The sequence below is a fragment of the Uranotaenia lowii genome, chromosome 3 (assembly GCF_029784155.1).
Source record: "Uranotaenia lowii strain MFRU-FL chromosome 3, ASM2978415v1, whole genome shotgun sequence".
Lineage (NCBI taxonomy): Eukaryota > Metazoa > Arthropoda > Insecta > Diptera > Culicidae > Uranotaenia > Uranotaenia lowii.
This window is the reverse complement of record NC_073693.1, coordinates 277,641,572-277,658,528: the sequence shown is the minus strand read 5'-3', so window position 1 is coordinate 277,658,528 and position 16,957 is coordinate 277,641,572. Positions and strand designations below refer to the sequence as shown.

Below are 16,957 nucleotides of genomic sequence, written 5' to 3'. Positions count from 1 at the left end.
GTTAATTTCAATATGTTGAATTCCCTGGACTTTTAAGTATTTCTGATTTTAAACTTAATTTAAAACATCGGGTCCAATAGTGAGTTTCAGAATTCAGATTAAAATCCAAAAATTCAGATGCCATCCAGCGCTAGACGATTTTCAAAACAAATTTACAAAACCGACATAATGGACAAAAATGTCAAAATAGTCAATTACTACAAAAATGACAATTGTTTAAGTTTTCTTAATTTACAAAGTGAATCAAATTCACATAATTGACAAAATTGATAAAAATTACAAAATAGACAACATTCTCAAATTTTTATCAAGTTTTAACAATCCTGACAAATTTAGCAAATATAGGAAAAGTTGACAAAAATTGACCAAAATGGACCAAATTTTGAATGGATTGACATGAATGATAACATTTACAAAATTGACAAAACTGGATAGATAAAATGAATATAAATCATAAAACTAAATATGCAAAATTGACAGAATCAATATAGGATCAATATCGAGAAAAATTAAACAAATTTACAAAACTGACATAATTTACAGAAATTCCAAAATAGTCTATAATTACAAAAATGACATAATTGTTAAAATCGTCAAAAATTACAAATTGGACCAAATTTGCATAGTTGACAAAATTGGTAAGAAATACAAAAAAAAAAACAAAAATGACAACATTCACCAACTTGATAAATTTTACAAACCTGACTAACTTTACAAATATGGCAAAAATGTGCCGTTTTCAAAAATCTTCACTGTACAACTTGGGTGCGAAGTGCACGCAAGTTTTTGCACTTACTTGCACGCAAGTTTTTGCACTTACTTGCACACAACTTTTGAGGCGCAAGTTTAACACGCACCCATTTTAACTCACCGCACTCAAAGTGTAGGGTGCAAGTTCGAGCACGTGCTCGAACCCGGGTGATGCTGTCTTGGGGTAAAATATTTACCTTGATTTAGTTTTTGAGAAAATTACTCAATCGGCTAGTGGAGAAAAAAGTTATTAATGAAACATCGGTTTATTGTGCATCTCCCGAGCAAAATATTTCTTAATCTCATTCACGCTTGAGGCTCAATCTCAACGCCATCTGATGGTCGGATTTAACTTGACTAGGATAGTGACCTTCTGGTAAGCCAACGATTAATTTTAGCTTTGAACGGGTTAGATTTACCATGTTTTATTCTTCCTGTACTAAGATTAGTAAATCCATTTTGCACTGTGGTTTGCTAAACCATTTGAAAATTCTTATATAACTATTATCGTGAAGTAATCATAACTACGGTTGCCGGAAAAAAATCTATGTTTTTAAACAAAGTTCTGTAGTTCTGATATTTGACTCCAAAATTCTGTGACAAGATTCTTTAACGTTTAAATACGATTTTCACTGAAGAACATGTCCTGTATGCTTATTTTTACAATAAATATCATAGAAATCAATAAACAGTGTTAACTTTATAACATTTTCATGAATTTGAGTCAGAAATCCTTAGTAAATATGGATATAAATATTTAATTGTTTGGAAAAGCATACACAATTTCAAAAATCTGTAAAATATTGTATAATATGACACAGGATCTGTGACGAAAATATGCTCGAAATTTTCTAAAATTATAGATTATTCTGTGATTTCGGAAACCTTGGCCATAACTTATTTTTTAACCGATTATGATAAATAATCACTTGAAATCATTGTTTCGTAACAACATTCAAGTTTTTTACAAAACAAAAATAAAGAATGTTGCTATCAAATCTGAAGTCATCAATAAAATTTCCGTCGATGAAATAAAATCCGATTTATATAGTTTTTTTTCGTTCATAAATTCATCATTATCAACAACACCATCTGTTAATCAAAAGCTAAAATGATGTTTAGATGATCAGAAACAAGTTTATTCACCTTCAACATGCAAAAAGAGGTTTAAAAATAATGTTTTGTAGTCCGAAAACTTTTAAATTTGATTACAAGTAGATACTATTATTTTTAAAATTTTCAAAATTTCCCAAACAATAAATCAGTTCGCTCTTTGTTGTATTGTATCTCAAAATTTAACAAAATGAAAATAATTTAAACCGTTCATTTTAAAAATGAATATAAACTTTTTATGGTTTCAATGTTTTCTTCAATAATTTTATAACAACTTTCATATAATTGATCAACACATTGAATTGATTTATTTCACTTTTATGTGAATCATTTAAAAATAAAAAGAATCATGAATAATTATAAATTAAACGATTCAATACATTAACGAAGTTTGAAAGACGATAAAAACATTTTTTCATGTACGACTAACCCAGTCTATAAATACTCGAATTACCTACTAAGGCCTGTTATCAACTTTTGAGTATGATGAACATATTTTTCTATAAAGACATTGGGCAAAAAATCAAAAAAATAAATAAATGATACGAAACACAATAATAAAAACAATTTATTGTACTTGTTTTAAAAGGGGCTTGTAAAATGAAAATAAATGTTGACATTTTGAATTTTTAGTTGTTTTTCCATTTGTATCATTTTGATCTTTTTTTTTTTCATTTTTTATCATTCCAATTATGAAAAAAATTTCATGTTTTCTACTCGCCATGCGATGATTCATCAATTTTATTTTTCATTTTTAATGCCTCATAAATATAAACATTGTTTTATGAAATTTGCGAGCGAGAGTTGAAACGGCTATTCCCAAATATTTCATCAAACCACCGGTTTCTGAAAAACAAAAATTTTCGACCAATAAATTTTTCGTTTTTTTTGCCAACGAACAAAAAAAATTTCATCAAGAATTTTAAAAACCAACCACATATATCTGAATCGGTTTTACCACCCCATCTCCAAAAATGTTAAAAAACGCAAAAAACAGCAGAGAAATTGAATAACATACGCACAAACGATAGAAAAACTAACTGAAGAATATAATTTATACCGCATTTAATACCCAGGCAGACACATTCAATCTCAGTTCTGCCAGCTACCTACTATGTGCTCGAGTTCAGGCTCGAGCAAAACCCAAGTACAACCTTGTGTGCAAGTTCAGAGAAAGCGCCTGGATTTCCGCACTCAAGTTGAACTCAGTACATGTTTTCGTGAAGACTGGTGCCAGATTTTTTTGTCATAAATCAGGACATAACAGATTTGTTCGTAGTTTTCATAGTTCAATTACAAATTCGATTGTGATTTGAGATTTTTTTTATATCAAGGACAATTCAGTACATTTTGAAAACAAATTTTCCAAAATCAGGACAATTCAAAAGTTTTAGAAAAATCAGGACAACTTCTTGAAAGTCAGGACAAGTCCTGAAAAATCAGGACACCTGGCACTTCTGACGTGCATTACAATTGTTCAGTTGTAGTTGTTGTTTCTCTTGTGCTTAGAGGTGCCATGTACTCAATGTACTAAATTTACAAAATTTACAAAATTCATAAAATTGACACAATTGACAAAATGGACAAAATTGTCAGAACTGACAAAATTGACGAAAATGATAAAATAGACATAATTGACAAAATGACAGAATTGAAAACATTTACATTTCAAAATTGTCAAAATGTTAAATATCTATAGTTAATTCGATCGATTATTGTAAACTACGTCGATTCATCATATTTTAGTCTAGCAGTTGTAAATCTACTTTTTTTTATAATTTATTCGCTTCCTTTACTTGAGAGGTTGAATTATTTGAAACACATGATTAGGCATCTTTTTTAAAAAATTATACCCTTCATTTTTGGAGCTCTTCTATTTCATAGATATAAGATCATAATTACAATTATAATTATTTAAAAATACGTTTGTCCTATACAAAAATTTTGAATCTTAATTTCTTAAATTCATTTAGGATTAACTTCGTTAGAAATACTTAAATCATTACTCAGAATTTATAAATCTATCATTAATTTATTACTTTGTGTCCTGTGTATCCAAATATAATTTATAGACTGTAAGAAAGGCTACAATCCACTGTTAAGTGTATTAAATCGGGTTTTTTTTTGGAATTTTCAAATATATTCAGGATCTCAATTAAAGCGTTTATAAGCATTAAAATTTCTACCAAAGATAGAAGGTTAATTTATCTTTGAAACTTTGTGTTCTTTTTTTGTCCTTTTTATAACATACAGTTCAACAAAATGGATAAGATCAATCTATCAGAGATCGATCCTCAAGGTTCATCTTGAATCGATCTCTGAATCGTTCATCTGAGTCGATCTCAGAGGTCGATCTTTTCCTGAATATCGAACAATCTTAGTCTCGAGATTGAAGTTCTCAAATTTAATTTTATATCTCATTCATATTTTTAGCAATTTTATGAAAATATAGATTGCTCGTTCCAACTTTTTTTTTTTCATCAATTTATAAGTTTTTTCAAAACTGATTGATTAGATTGATAGATTAAATTGTATTAAAACCATTTAAGTGTTTGTTTTTGCAGATCACAACTGGTTATTTGAAAAAAAAAAAATCTTGGAAAGCTATGATTTTATAATTTTAATTTCTTTTTAAATTTCTTATTTTAAGGATACTGATAGAGTGTGTTTTCGCGGTTCTGAATGTGATTAAAAAATTACAAAAATAATAAAATTAATCATTTTCCATAGAGTTTAGTTGTTCTTAAATTTCTTTTTATCACGTTTGGGAATGGAAATTTAAAATTTTTTTATCACTTTAATTGTATCAGCTCACATTAAGCTGAGAAAGTTAAATTTCATTGTTCGAACCGGGACGGTCACGATCTTTGTTCCAAAACGCCTTTTTTTTGGCCATTTTGTCTTTCGACTCAATTTCCAGACTCCACCCAAATTATAATACCTAAATCTTTTTCTTCATAAATTGATAGTGTATATTTTGTATAATTTGAGGACTTTCTTTTAATAATGTATTGCATTTTAAATGAAATGTTGTGTGAGCTCGTAAGCAATTTTTCAACTAAGTAAATTCAACTAGATAAATAATTCGTAAATAAATTAAAAGGAGTTTTAAAAAAATGCATGAAACAAAAATCACTTACTAAGCCTTGGCCACACATGATGCTGAACAAAGTTTCATTATGAAATTTATAAAATTTGAGTTATGCTTCTAAGAGTACCTAGCTCAAATCGCGGCAAGCGAAAAAACGAGAATTCTCGTTTTGGTTCGCAACGTGTTTATAACCTTTCTTGTTGTAACTCGTATCAAAGAATGAAATATATGAAATTTGGTCTATATTTATAAAACAAAATTTGTAGAACCATCGGTGCATGTGCATAGAAAGTTACAGAGCCAAAATAGTAGCTTTTGTTATTTAGCTAGAACAAGTTTATATACAAACATGATTGTTGTTGAGCGACCCTTAGAGTTTACCAAACGAGCTGAAATTTAGCGTGGGGCCTCCTTGTAGGCCAAGGAACGATTTTAACCCCGAAGGTTTTGATTCCGGAATGTATTCCTATTTTAGCACAACTTTTATGCTCATGCATGGTTCAACATGTATTCTTAATTTAAATTTGTTTTAACTCTTAATCAATCAGATAAATCTATAAATCAGATAAGACAATCTAATAAAAAATAAAAGTTTCGTGGGCTAATAACGGACATATGGCTTCAGCCAAAAAGTTAAAATTGACATGAAAAAGGTTTTGTCGAAAACTAAAATAATCTATGGGAAATAACATCTTATTTTCAATTGTGGTCCACTTTTTTTTTATTTCTTCTAAACACTTTACATAATAGCTGTTTATATGAAAAAATTATAACTTGGCTAGGTCATTCTTAAATTTAGAAATTTATCTTTGACACCTAAGATGCCCTCGGGAATTTGCGGGTAATTGTTTCGGTTCAGAGATAGTTGTTGACAAAATCGTTTGCGGTAGTAGTTTTTTCTACTCACGGCACAGATGATTGCGCTTGAAAATGTTATGTGTAATTACCGGGAAAATTGTTTTAAAAAATATCTTCTCATAGTTTTTCTTAAATTTATGCTACCAAACTACAAGCATTTGACAGGAGCCCATAAATAAAGTTGCAAAAAAAAACCGGGTTTATAGACCGCCATGCCAACAATGGCACAATTTCCATATAGAATAGAACACCAATTTCCGCTGTGACGTACATACAACAAACGTCATGTGATGGCGAGAATACGATAAGTATTTTGAGAACGGACACGTTTATTTTCATGCCATTATGCTGAGACGATGAAAATGTTGTGAAAATAAACCAACCATCACACATTGAACTTTTCCGCCAACCATATGAAGAGACTCTGTTAATCAATCTGTTTAGCACACTTGAGGATGATCAATTTTTCTGTCGAAAACTACACATTTGAACAAGTGACTCACTAAAAGTAGAACTCCAACCCTACCAAAATTCACACATTTTTGTAGAAAATATACTTCTTTCAGTTCCTTTCTAAGTTCACATTTTGCACTCTGTTCAATTGAATTTTTGATGAAACACTTTACGACCAGATTAGCATTCTCGAGGTATACTCTCACAAAAAAAACAGAAGTGACAAAAATAACTTACGCCAAGGCTCTGCAACGATGGAAATCTTTTCTTCAAGGTTAGCATTTTCTGTTTTGCCTAAATGGGTAGCTTTCTTTTTTCGGCGGTATTTGTTGTTGTTTCCGTTATTTTTGCAGTTGCTGTTGTTGTAGCTTCCGATTCAGCTGTTTATAGCTTTCGTTTCGTTCCGCTTGCCTTGCACGGCGGAAGCTCACTTTTCCGGTTCCGCTTTTATTCACTGACAGAGGAAAAATTTTCCCTTTCCCGGTTGTCACTTTTCACTTTTTTCATTCACCTTTTATTTTCTCCTTTTCAGCCCTAGGCAGACACTGCAAAATATATTGTTCACTTTGAAAACACTTTTAGCTTTTTTACTTCTCTTTTTCTTTTACTTTCAACCTGGAATTGCCGTCTCCGTCGATTCAACGGGGTTTCGGGCACATTTTTGTACCTGAATGAGTAACAAGACGGGATAAAAAAAAACGAAACAACCAACGCTCCTTTGAGATTGTAATTCAATTTCTATTCACAGATGATTTGAATAGAAATACGAATTCGTCTAAGGCAGCACACATTTGTCGCCCCAGACAACTTTCGGAAGATCTCGAGAGAAATTTGTACACACACTAATACACACACTTCTGGGATATTTTGATTTTCCCTCGATCTCAACCTCAAAAAGAGATGATCCGGTTGTGTTTCTCAAACCAATTCACTCCAAATAAATTTTCTTCGGAATTTTACAAACCTTCCCAACAACCTTTTTTTTTTTAATCGGACACTTTATACCCTCAAGTAAACAGTTCCGGCTGCGAGACAAACTTTCAAACAATTTTAACCCAAATTGTTTCCCAACAATCAACCCTTAAAGCGCGGTGGTTTTTGAACCCACTTAATGAACAAATTATTTTCCGTTGGTGGTTGTGAGATTTTCCACCAGCACCCATATTTAGTGGTTGTTGCGGAAACATGCCGACGGCGACGACGACGATCAACTTTTCGTTTAATGTGTTTTCCACCATTGAACTGTTTCCCGCCCGTTTTTATCCTCTTTCGATTCCCATCACATTTCACCCAACGAAAGTTTAAAATGGGCTAATGGGAAAAACTGTGTTTTATCTCGAGAACGAATAAGTCGATCGGATTCGATGGTTCTCTTTCTTAAGGTTGAATCAGCTCATTTTCGCTCACCACCCATTCCTCCTCAAAAACGAATAAAAAGCAACAAAATTGATTTGCGAACTTTTTCCATTAGCGTGTAACCTCCAAATCGGCATGGTTTCTGTTTTGCGAGGCAGCACAGTCTCAATATTTGTAAATTTGACTCCAACTGTTTCGATTCGAGTTTCTCGAGGTAAACATTCATTTGGGAAGCGAATCAATCTTTGGACGTCATCCGGCCACCACCGCCGGATGAATTTGAGAAGCATAAATTATTCGGCACCAGCACGGATTGATGGAAACGGATGCAAACAATTTCGTGGATCACTTTGGAATGTCGATGTTTGGACGAAGTCACACAAACATTTTAGAACGTGATTTATTGAATAACATCTGATTGGTCAGACAAAAGTTTTAGGTGCTCAATTATTTTTTAAGAAATACGCGACATGATTGAATACAGAACTGTGGCACAGAAATTAGGAGTTCGACTTTAGAATTAAGCAATCAGAAATCAAGAATCAGAAACCAGGAATCGGAAATCAGAAATTAGACATCAGACGTCAAACATCAGACATCAGACATCAGATTTCTGACATCAGACATCAGACATCAGACATCAGATATCTGACATCAGACATCAGACATCAGAATTCAGACATCAGACATGAGTCATAAGACATCAGATATCTGACATCAGACATCAGACATCAGACATCAGACATCAGACATCAGACATCAGACATCAGACATCAGACATCAGACATCAGGCATCAGACATCAGACCTCAGATATTTTCAAGTAAACAGTTCTGGCTGCGGGACAAACTTTCAAACAGAATCAGAAATCAGACATCAGACATCAGATATCTGACATCAGACATTAGACATTAGACATTAGACATTAGACATTAGACATCAGACATCATACATCAGACATAAGATATCATCATATCATCAGATATTAGACATCAGACATCAGACATCAGACATCACAAATCAGACATCAGAAAACAGACAACAGACATCAGACATCAGACAACAGACATCACACATCAGACATCAGACATAGAACGTCAGACGTCAGACATCATACGCCAGACGTCAGACATCAGACATCAGACATCAGAAGTCAGACGTTAACAAACCTTCCCAACAACCTTTTTTTTATTGGGACACTTTATACCCTCAAGTAAACAGTGCGGCTGCGAAACAAACTTTCAAACAGAATCAGAAATATTAAATCAGAAATCAGACATCAGACATCAGACATAAGACATCAGACATCAGATGACTGACATCAGACATCAGTCATCAGATATCAGACACCAGACATTAGACATCAGACATCAGATATCAGACATCAGTCAGATATCAGAAATCAGAAGTTACACATCAGACGTCAGACGTCAGACGCCAGACATCAGACCTCAGACATCAGTCATCAGTTATCAGACATCAGACATCAGAAGTCAGACGTTAGACGTCAGACGCCAGACATCAGACATCAGACATCAGCCATCAGACATCAGACAGACATCAAACATCAGACGTCAGGCAACAGACATCAGACATCTGAAATCAGAAATCAGACATCAAACACCAGACTTCAGACATCAGACATCAGATATCTGACATCAGACATCAGATATCTGACATCAGGCATCAGTCATCAGACATCAGACACCAGACATCAGACATCAGACATCAGACATCAGATATCAGACATCAGAAATCAGATATCAGAAATCAGAAGTTAGACATCAGATGTCAGACGTCAGTCGCCAAACATCAGACCTCAGACATCAGTCATCAGTTATCAGAGATCAGACATCAGAAGTCAGACGTTAGACGTCAACAATCGACAATAGATAATAGACACTTGACAGTCAACAATTGACAATCGACAACTAATAATCGACAATCGATAATCGACAATCGGCAAAAGACAATCGATTATCGACTATTTTTATCGATAATCAACAATCGATAATCGATAATCAACGATGGACAGTTTCGATAATAATAAAATAATCGAAAATTGAAAATCGGCTTTTCATATTGACAAATTTGAAGATTGATAATTTAATATCGTTAATCAACCGTTGTTCATTGAAAACCGAAATCAATCGCCAATAATAAAAAATAGGCAATTGACAATAAAAAATCTCAGATCCAAAATCAAGAATCCAAACATGAGAATCGAGAATTAACAAATGGCATTTGATTAAATTGGAAATCCTCGATCAACAATCATAAATTGATCTTCTATTTTCACTAAAATTGACAATCGACAATCAGTCATTGACAATCAAAATAAAGGTTATCTAAAGTCAAAAATCGACTATTATTCTGGGTTTTATAATTGTTAATTGAATTTTGGAGGCATTAAAAAAGTTTGGAATGTTTTGCAATACTTCTACCTTAAAATTTAAAAAGATCATATTGATAAGGTTTCGAATGCAGTAGAATGTTAAAATCTTCCATTTCCCAATTTCCCAATTCCCGAAATTGCGAAAACAACCGGGAAATGGACACTCTAATCCGAATCAAGAGTCAAGAGTCCAGGAATGAGAATCAAGAATCGTTAATGGAGAAACAAGAAAACGATTATCGATAAATTAAGCAATTGGAATCAAGCAACGAAATATGAGAATGAAACTCATGAAACGAGAGTCGAAAACTTCTTATCAAGAATCGAGAACCAAGGTTCGAGAAAAAATAAAATACAACAAATAATCGATAATTGACAATCAGCAGTCGACAATCGGCGAAAATTATCGAATTATTTTAAGGGGGAGGGGGGGGTAGGGTCTAAAACTTTCAAAAATCGATTTTTTTATTTTTTTATTTTCTTATTGTAAAACATTTCAAGAATGTTGTGTCAAATTTTCAAGTCAATTGAAGCAAAACTGTAGAAGTTATAGGCCTTTATCTCCCCCTATCTAATACTGCAAGAAAGCAAGAGCAGAAACTTCAAACGCGTTTTTCTCGAAAGCACATTTTTAAAGTCCGTGGACATCGTCATTTGAAAACTACTTATCCGATTCTTTTCAAATTTGGAACATATTTTCTACATATAAAATACCAGACCCCAACGTTTTTCTTTTTTGATTTTTTTACTTTGGGAAGATTTTACAGGTGAAAAATGGCGGATTTTTAAGTGAAAAATCGTAGTTTTTACTTCAAACAGCCACAAAAATTTCATAAAAATATTTTTAAGTTAAATAAAAACGTTGGGGTCCAGAAAAACATCTATTAAAAATATTTTGCTCTGATTTTTTGACTTCAGATGATTCTGTGCTGAGATACAGTGTCCATCGCAAATCCTGTTTTCTAAAAGGCATCCTCGAAAGTGCTTCGTCACCGGCTCATTTTTCAATATTTTTCTACGAAAAAATTACTAAATGTCCTTTTAACAATGCTTTGTATAATGCAAAAAATTTGAATACATTTGTTTGAACGATAGCTCTAGAAAAAAATCGTGAAAATGGTGTTTTTTTTTATACCCGTTAGACACTATCCCCCCCCCCCCTTAAAAAGTGAAATAATCGAAGTTATTGAAAGAACATCAAAATACAGTGAATCTGATTATGTCACGCACCGATTTTACCGGTCTCCTTTTTTGTCTACCCCCGATTTTTAATCGTTTTTGTTCCGATTTTGTCACCATATTTGGTTCAATGCAAAAATACTCAAATTTAAACCTTTCAATTTTAAGGAACATTACTGAACATGACGATATTGATAGTGATGGCAGATTATATGATACCTGATACCTGAAGAATAATTAATCATCTAGAAAATCAAGAAATTTGATAGGATCGGTAAATCCATAAAATTGAGAAAATCAAGTAAAGCTTTAAAATTTAGACCAACGAAAAAAAAATTCAAACACAATATATTTTAATGAAATCAAGAAAGTTTAGCAAATGTTAAATTTATTAATTTTCGAGTTTGTGTCATGGTTATGAGGAAGAAAAAGGTTTTGGAAATAGATTTTCAAATTTATTTTGAATTTTTGGTATTGTTATTATTTCTAGCTAAATTTGCATTTCGAAAATTCCCCCCATGGACGCGTCCTTCGCACGGGCCTGAGTTCAATTCAGAATTTTGAGAAAGTTGTAAGTATAAAGTTAAGAAAATTGAGAAAAATCAAGTGTATCTAGTAGATTTGAAAAATATGTAAAATCATAAAATTTTTTAGAAATGGAGTGGAGTTTAAAATGGGATAAAACAATTACGAAACTGAAAAGCGAATTAACCCATTCAAATGAATTGAAAATCAAACGAGATTGAATTAATCGTCTAACCCCGTCCCGTAGCAATTGACGCAATCAGCATCTACTTCGTTCGATTCAACCATTAACCTCGAGAGATACGAATCCGATCACTTTTTCCTTTTCAATTCGAACCAAAAGAACGACGGCCGCTGCTGGTTGGAAGAAGTCGGGAGGGAACGTTCCGAAATTCCGCACATTTCGCAACCGATTCAAGTTCAAGAATCTAATCGCGCTTCGGTGTCAAAGTTGATCGTCGAACAATTTCCACCCGAAAAGGGCAATAGGCGAGGGTTGGCTTTCAGTTTTTGGTCGTAAACCAATTTCTCGCTTTTTTTGGGCTGATTCGGTTCAATCGCACACGAAAATCACTTTTTTATGGTTGGCTTTCAACAAGTGTTCTTACCGACGGACGAACGCCGTGAATTGCCGTGTCACGAAATGTACCGCGTTACAGGTTGGACTAACTCGACCGATTTTCACCGGGACCGGATTTTCGGCTGTCGTTCCACGCTCTCCCTCTACATCTACACATCTTTTCTCGATTGGTATTTTGAATTTTGACGCTGCGCGACGGCGAAGCTATTCTTAGAACATTACAGCACGGACTTTCACGTCTAGACGGATTTTGATGGGACTGACTGTTGTGAAAACACAACCAAGTCCTCCCATGCTATGCTAGGGTACTAGGTTCAGTTTCGCAGAGCTACCGGACAACAAATCTTGGCTTGGGTAACTCTTATCGAACGATTTCCCGATATTGAATGTTACGAATCAAGAGATGGGAGGTGGCAAAAATTCTTACGCTCGAGTAGATATGCAAGTTAGCGTCCTCCAGATCACCCCGTCTGTGCCGGAACGATCGGATGTCTGACATTCCAGAGCAGATCTCAGATCACGACGCAAATCTACTGACATCCACCGGTGAAAATTTGTTTCAATCTTCTGTGTAGTCTGTAAACGACGACATTAGAACAAAATTAATTGGCGCTATGATCAAGACGACACATCTAACTGGTCCAAAATTTAAACAAAGTTCTATTATTAGCAGCCTTACTGTTGTACATATGTACTTTCATTTCTGTTGGTGGCTATATTGACTGAGTATGATACGCTGAATAAGTATGAAAATGGACAAGTATAAATATTTATCTTTTTCAAAACTCTTTCTTCTTCATTATGTGACGCAATAAGTATGGGGAAGTGTTCCTATACACGCATATCGCCTAAATGCGACTACAGTCGATTGAGAGAATGGCTGAAAAAATTCCTTTCAGTCCAGCTTGAAAGAGAAACGCTTCAATGATAGAGCATGAGAAAATTTTATGGAAATATGTTGTCAAAAAATATCAAAATCGAATAATTTTGAAACATTTTTTCGTATAAGTTTTTTTTGTATGTTTGAAAATCAGGTGAATAGAAGCTCAAAACAAAAATGTTAGAGGTGTTTAGAAATACATATGAACAAACAGAATTCTTAAAATTAACACTTTTAAAAAAAGCAAAATGCGACATCATGTTGGTAGAATAACGCAATCTTTAAAATAAAACATCTGGCTCGGTAAACTTTGGGTTAAATTTTATGAACCGTTATGAATGTTAAATTTCATCCAAATGTCGCTACTATCCTCGTTAGTCAATTTATAGTTAGCACTTGTTTATTACCGGTGAATAACGAAAAGGGTTCTGAAAAAACGGATAGTTTTGTCAAAAAATTGAAACATTTGTCAATTTTGTTAAAAGCGGTCTTTCAGATCTATCGAAAATCATTAAATTATGCAAAATACAATTACCTAACATTTGTCCAACTTTGAAGTATTTGGTGAAATGGTATCCATTAGCGCGTCGTAAACCACGTTGCTCCCAACTCCCAACACGAGAGACACACTATTTCAGAGTGGAAATATTTTTTTTTAATTTTAGATCATTTCAATGTGTCAAAACAATCTACAAAAAATTAATGAAAATCAACTAAACAGTTATTGAGTTGTATCATAATCGGAGAAGCAAATCGAGCACAATTGATAATAAAATAGGTTTATCACATACCGTCAAACGGGGCATCATGCAACAGCGGGGTTCGATGCAACATTTATATAACACTACATTAAATCAATTTTTTATTTAATGTATTTTAATAAAGTTATCTTTTAATGATCACAAAATGATGATGACATAATTTCTCACATCTTAAGCTAGTTTTCTTAAGTTTTTTTATTTTTATGTGAAATTTGAAAAATCGAGCAATAAATGTACAAATTATTAAATTTTTTTATGCCGAAAAAAACTTTACTCAGTATGACGGATCGGCTTGATAATATTACCTACAAACTTTTTACTGGTTTCCTCATGTTATACCAACATTGTTTGTGTAAAAATATTTTTCGAACAATCACCCAATTTTTTAAATAAATATTTTCAAAATTCCGTTAGGTGTCTGGGGTTAAATGCAACAAAATGCAAATCAAAGAAATACCTTGTAAATCTCGTTTCCATGTGTTGGAATATGAATGTTTTGCATCACGCGTTTGTAAACATTGGAATTTCGTTCATACAAACATTTATTTTAATGATTTCAGCTTTTAGAATTTTTCGTAGTATTATTTAACCCCTAAATGTATGCAGCATCTTCATTTTCAGAAAAAATGTGAAAATTAGTTATTACAGACCCAAAAACTACTGCAATTGGTGTTGTCATGCGTAATGATCTTTATATTAAAGACTATAAATTTTCGTACGTGATCATAAGATTTTTCATTGAAAACAAAGTTTGTTGCAAGTTACCCCATTTTCTAAGGAGGGTGAAAATCGCATGTTTTTTAGAAAATTAAAAAAAACTGAAGAAACCTATAATTTTTCTAACTACGCCAATTTAATGCCCCAGCATCCTTAAAACTTTTGATGCATAAGGGGTAGGATTAATTGTGAACATAAGTTTTTTAGAAGCCATTGAAGTTGAAAATTGTTGCATGTTGCCCCAGTTGACGGTATTTAACGCTTAGCGATAAATATGAGAGACTTCTCATCCGTTTCCAATGACGATCAAGATAACTCGTCAGAAGTTATTTTCTGAAAGTCAGTTCATGTTCTGATGATATTCTCCGACAAAACTGGAGACGAGCTAGAGAACAAACGCACAGAGTGCTTTTTCCAGCTATTTGAGTCCATTCTGACTCTCCGCGCCATTAATTTCATGCAAAATACTAAGAAATTCCGTCTGGGAACGAGAACTTATCCTTAACGTTAGAAGAGACTATAAATTTGAATCGCAAATCATCGAGAGCAAATTTGAAATTAATAAGCGCTAGTGCTAGTACATATAGTGTTTTTGTGGATGAAAATCACCCTCACGGGTTTTTCGATCGGCAAATTCTATCGGAGGATAACGATTTTGAAAAAAATTCTAACTATTTTACCGACACATTTTGTGATAGTTTTCTGTGATGCTTTTCCTTTGAAATTCATTTAAAATTCAAGATGATTGATTTTTTTTACATTTTAGTGGGGAAAAATTAATTAACATTTCAAATTTCATCATACTTTTAAAATTCAAGTAAGAAATCTTAATTTTATATTGGTAAACACAATTTCAAAAATTATGTGAAAAATTCAAAAATTATGTGAAATCTGCGAAAATTTCAAAATTCTATGTTCTGTAACACAGATTCTATGATGAAAATTTGCTCAAAATTCTGTGAAATTACAGATTTTTCTGTGATTTCGGCAACCTTGACCATACCCTCATGAATTTTGCAAGAGACCCACCTCTTTTGAAAGTTTAGGGTACCTTTGCCTTTCTCGATGTGGCAAAACTTGCTTGTGTACCTAATTTCTATACAATTCTTTTGTAAATCAGATTTTAAAAATTTTGTGTATGAAAGTCCTCCCACCATTTTAATGTTTTGGTTATAAGTAAACCTGACTCCTATTAATAGTGGAGGGGTTTTTCAATAAACTATATTATTATGTTAAAACTTTTATGTTTTTCATTTTTTTTATAAGAAGCTTTTAAATATTTGGCAGATTGTTTCGTTACATTGATTTGGACATGGCTCTTTGCAAAATTAGAGGAGATTTTTGAAAGCAATATATAACACTGAACTAAAAATCATTCAATAACACTAGGAAACAGCATTGTTTGTGCCTATGTTTAAAAAACTGTTTTTCGAAGATTTCGATGTTCTGGTTTCGATTAATTTACGATGCATTTAGTTATATCGAAAACAAGAGCTGTTAGAAAACAAATAATTGCATATTTGGAACTGGCGCCCCCCAATTAAGTCTAAATCAGTTTTTAAGTTATGTGTATTTCAGAAAATATAAATTTTGTTGTCTTGTGCAATTGTTTTTTTCTTGTTCAACACTGATTTTCTATGTGAATCTTCATGATAATATATAATGATAATTGTTTGAGTTGTGTCACATTTGACATTTATTTTGTATTTTAGAAACCTCCTTCCCAAATCCTGTTCAAAATGAGGGGGTAGCGGCTATGTATCTAGTTTTTTTATATTTATTCTCATAAAGAACATAATATTTAAACGTACGAAGGAACTGGAAATGGTTTCAGGATATCAACAAGTTAATTTCCTTTTTTTAAATTTACTGGATTTATTGACATTATAAAAGACACAAAAAAATCGAATTGGGCTCAATTTATATTGAGCTAGTTTAGTCTAAATGGTTTTTTGGGAGTTTCAATGAATTTGAAAGCTGCTGACGTGTTTCAATGGAAAAAAAATTAAAGTGTTTTTCCTCATTTTTTTTTTTGGTAATTTTTCGTTAGTAATCACTGGATTCTGCTTAAATTTGTTCTGATTTTACATATGACGCACTTACGTCCTGAGAGTCGAAATTCTCAAATGTCTCCTACAAACTTTCAATTCAACGCGTTCAAAAATGTGTAATTTTCATATTGAAAGGTTCATGTATCCTTTGAATTAAGTGTCGAAAAATGGTAAAGTTCCTTTAAAAACTGAACATTTTCGTTGTACATATTTTAAGCTCAACCCCAGGAAGTAAACTTGATCGAGTTC

At 32.6% G+C, this 16,957-nt stretch overlaps 1 protein-coding gene across 8 annotated transcripts in view; it reads right to left on the bottom strand.

Annotated features, from left to right (window-relative positions):
* LOC129757215 (ankyrin-3-like) overlaps window positions 1-16,957 on the bottom strand; it is a 255,433-nt gene that overhangs the window by 127,890 nt on the left and 110,586 nt on the right. Inside the window, exons 1-3 of one of the 8 annotated variants that reach the window (XM_055754352.1) lie at window positions 12,328-12,548; window positions 7,230-7,302; window positions 6,503-6,932 (exon numbers count right to left, since the gene is read on the bottom strand). The exons of 3 other annotated variants lie outside the window; for them this stretch is intronic. In XM_055754352.1, the coding sequence (XP_055610327.1) occupies window positions 6,503-6,547 (45 nt within the window). In that variant the 5' untranslated portion in view covers window positions 6,548-6,932; window positions 7,230-7,302; window positions 12,328-12,548. Of the gene's footprint in view, window positions 1-6,502; window positions 6,933-7,229; window positions 7,303-12,327; window positions 12,549-16,957 lie in introns of those variants that run through there. 4 more of the 8 variants (XM_055754354.1, XM_055754353.1, XM_055754355.1 and 1 more) reach the window with 4 other exon arrangements.